Raw genomic sequence first — 4,065 nt, forward strand, 5'->3', positions numbered from 1 at the left:
TACTCATTTGTGTTTTTTTCTTGTTTACCTGAGGCCGGACAAAAATCTCCTTGTTATTTGTATTTTTTAGGTTGAAATTTCTTTTTCAATTCAAAATGATAATACATTAATCTCAATTACTTATCTTTAAGTAGGTTTCCAGCTTTCTATTATCTGCATAACGAAACACAATCTTAAAAAGAACAAATATTCAAAATTTAGATAAATTGTAATAATAATTAAAAATTTATTGAAATAATACATTTTACAGGGTAGCTGCGATTAAAGAATAATGGCAATTAAGGAAAAAATATTGAAGTAAAAATACAAAAATATTTTATATATAATAATATAAGAGAGTTGAACATAATATAGAGAAAAGTGCGCATTTATGATCAATTTTAATTGAACACGAAGCACAAGAGACGTTACGAGAATGTATTCTTCAGAGTAAAAGGAGCTTTAATAAAAGAGAATTCACAATTATCAAATTACAGTTGTCGAAAGCCAACTTAAAATTACAAAAAGGCTGAAATAAGCCATAATTGTTCAAGCATTCTAAATATTATTTGAATTATTATGATTTTTTATTTAAGATACTATTTTTTGGTTTAAAGCACTAAAATAACCCGAAATTGTTCGAAGGTAGAAATCTATCCTGAAATATAATTTTGTTGTATTAAAAACACCCATCTGAGTCGCATAAAAGTAATGTAGTCCAAAATTGTTAAAATATTATAAATCTAGTTCTTATTACGTTTCTTTTTTTGTTTAAAATACGCAAACTAAAAATTTGCAATGTAAACGATGTAACCTAAAATTGTTTAAAAAATAACAGCCCTGAACATCTGATGAATTTTCATTAAAAATCTCAATTTCCGGTGAAAAATGCTAACATAACCGAAAACGTAAATTGTTGAAAAAGGTTGAATCTTTGCAATCTAATAATTTCTGATTTAAAAACTAATTTCCGGCGTGGCACGCTAACGTAACCTAAAATCGTTAAAAGTTGTGAATCGCGGTGAAGATCTTTGTTGAGGAATAACAACATCACGGGAAAAACTAACACAGTAACCTCGCAAGTATATATAAAAGCACAAACATTTCTTAATTCGCATCAGGGTTTTACAATAGCGATATCCAGATTTTCAAGAGAAATTGTTATACAATTTTTTATGCAAGGTTTCAGTCCAAATGAATCCGCATTTTTATAATATTCCCAAAATTTATTTAAACAAAAAAAAAAGTTAACTTTTCCTTCGAAAAAAGTACAAATTAATTTATATTAGGACAGAATTGGCATTGTCACAGACTAAAAGGTTTAGGTTTGCATGAATTTGTGGTTAATTCTGAATGAAGAGGATTGAAAGTTGGGTTCGGATTCCTTCAGATTGGGGTCAGAGATTTAAAAGGATTGAAAGGTGATTTCGGATTGATTTAGGAGTAATTCGGCTTAAGGTAACGGATCGGAAAGGATTAAAATATAACTACGGATTGATTTCTGAATCATTTGGATCGGAGACACTCATTAGAAAGGATTGAGAGACGTTCGATTGATTCGGATTGGGGGTCCGAATTGAAAAGTGTGTTTTGATTGATATGCATTATGTTCAAAAATTAAAAACTATGTTGCGATTCGACTTCGGAATTACTTCAGGTCGAAGCTGTTTTTACTAACGGATTGGAAAGGATTACAAGTCGTTCGAAATAATCTTGAATTCTTTCGGATTAGAGATCAGATCGAGAAAAAATGAAAGTTTGTTCGTGCGAGTGTCGTAATTATGCGGTTTGGTGTCGGATTTCATTAGATTTATTTAATGTGATGCCGGATTCATTCGAATTGAACTTCGAAAATATTTACAAATTGAAAAGGATTCAGATAAAATATCTTTCCGTATGGTTCTCGGATTTGTTCGAATTTACCGTTTGGATTTAAATGTGAATTCGGATTGGTTTCAGGATAATTCGGATTAGACGCACGGGTTGAAACGTGTGTTCCGATTCATTCGGATTGGAAGCATAGATTGAGAATAATTTTTGGAATGGTGTCGGATTCATTTGGATTGGGGACAACAGATTAAACAGGATTGAAAACAAAGCTTCTGATTCACGCGGATTGCATTTGGATTTATCGAATGGATTAAAAAGGATTACAAGCTTCCTTCGGATTAGATCGGAATGAAACAGTTTGGTTTCAATGCACATCCCGGAATGATTCGGAAAATTTCGAATTAGTTCGGAATGAATTTCAATCCGAGACATTCCCCAGGGCAGTTTATCCATCGGGAAAGTCTGACTTCTTGAGGATAATTCGTGAATGCTGACTCAGCAGCACATCTCCACACATGTTTTTTTGGAGAAGAATTTAACCAAGAATGGTACTTTTTCAAAAACTGTTATACGTTGAAAGGTATAAATCGACGAATCTAAATGACAAGCTTCCATCACGGAGCAACCAACTGAAAAAGTGCTAACTTGTAGAGAGCAACTGAAAAGGTGCTATAGAGTTGAGGCCGTTGATGTTCGCAATAGAATTTATATGGCATTTTGAAGCTTCGAGCGTTCACCACGCTAGTTAACACCTTTTCACTTTTTCTCTAGCAGTTAGCACTTTTTCTTCTTGTCTCTCCGAATTAAAAATTTTACTTTTTAATTTAATTAAACATTTCTTAATTAATGTAAAGAATATTGCTTTATCTGAGGAATATTGTCATAAATTTTTAACATAAAATTTCACCATAAAGACCCTCTAAATCCGGCACAGTGTATAGTTGAACACTTACTAAAGGATCCTACTGAAGCTCAAATCGCCCTTAAAATATGTGTTTCTGTAATAATAAGATAAGATAAGCTCTTTATTATACCTCGTTATTAAGTTTAGGCCCACTAAACCTGGTACTTTTGGCATAATCTGTGTAGGAACATGCTGCAATGCCAGTCCATAATGGATGCCAGGATAGCTCGTTAATTACCTTATCCAAACAGAAATTTCCATCATAATAACTTTGATGTTCCTTGTAGTCGATTGTCATTATTGGCTGACTGTTTTTTTCAGAATGCATAAATTTGGTGTAATCACTAGTGTAGAGGTCCCAGGTTGAATTCAACAGCAGCTACGTAAATCGATTTTTCTATGTGACTCTAGGGGAAAAAATGCAAGAGTTGGTCACTTTGTAGAGTAGGTCATTTTAATTTATAAAAATTTGGCCAAAAAAGTTCTCCAAGCTTTTGATCATTTTGAAAATGTATTCAGTACAACAGAACAAAATTTTGTCGAAGTATTATAAACAATAAAGTCTGTTTGAAGAGCTTTCACCGAAATAAAATTGTTTCTTTGTTATTTTCTGCTATTTAATCAAGTTTGAAACTTAGTGAATAATATCTATGAACACGAGGGATCTCCTGTTTTTTATTTATAATAACTGAAATAATTTTTATTATTTCCTCAATTTTGTGAATGAATATTTAATAACTGTACCAAAGTAAAAGTGATTCATCTATAACTTTTTCACCAACTACGATGACTTATTCTTCAAAGAGACCTATACAAAATTACTTCGAGATTGCTTGATAACAATTTTAGGTAGGGCGATTTTTTTTAAACAATATTTTTCTATATAATATATAAAAGATTTTGAAATTTTAGTGACCTACTCTTGCATAGCTTCCACTATACCAACATTGGCGGCAGAAAATCGCTGCATAGTACAAAAAAAGATACCAATATACCTTACGAGAAATAATCATGTACATTGGACCTTTGTTGGATTGTTTTATTACTGTGCAAAAAAGTAAAATTGATCATTTTCAAATAATATTTTTGAAATCAATATGTATATTTGACGTTTAACTTAATATGTTTCCTCAATTTTCCTTTAGTTAATAAGTTTTGCATTCTTTTATTACTTAAAATACTTCGGCTAAAGAAGAAACATGTAACCTTTTACACGTTTGACATTACAACTACAATTTTTTAATTTCAATAATAAGTATAGTCTTTGACCTTCTTAATTTATTCTTACTCAAAATTATTTCAAATATTGCGAAAGTTCCTCATACTTTAAAGATTAAATTCTTTCTGATTTG

At 30.9% G+C, this 4,065-nt stretch overlaps 1 protein-coding gene across 1 annotated transcript in view; it reads right to left on the reverse strand.

Annotated features, from left to right (window-relative positions):
- The window catches only part of LOC117180568 (WD repeat-containing protein 63-like), a 58,616-nt gene that overhangs the window by 33,655 nt on the left and 20,896 nt on the right, over positions 1-4,065 (reverse strand). The window contains exon 5 of the mRNA XM_033373064.1: positions 2,844-3,092. Within this exon, the coding sequence (XP_033228955.1) occupies positions 2,844-3,092 (249 nt within the window). The remainder of the gene's footprint in view (positions 1-2,843; positions 3,093-4,065) is intronic.

This window comes from Belonocnema kinseyi, chromosome 9 (assembly GCF_010883055.1).
Source record: "Belonocnema kinseyi isolate 2016_QV_RU_SX_M_011 chromosome 9, B_treatae_v1, whole genome shotgun sequence".
Taxonomy (NCBI): domain Eukaryota; kingdom Metazoa; phylum Arthropoda; class Insecta; order Hymenoptera; family Cynipidae; genus Belonocnema; species Belonocnema kinseyi.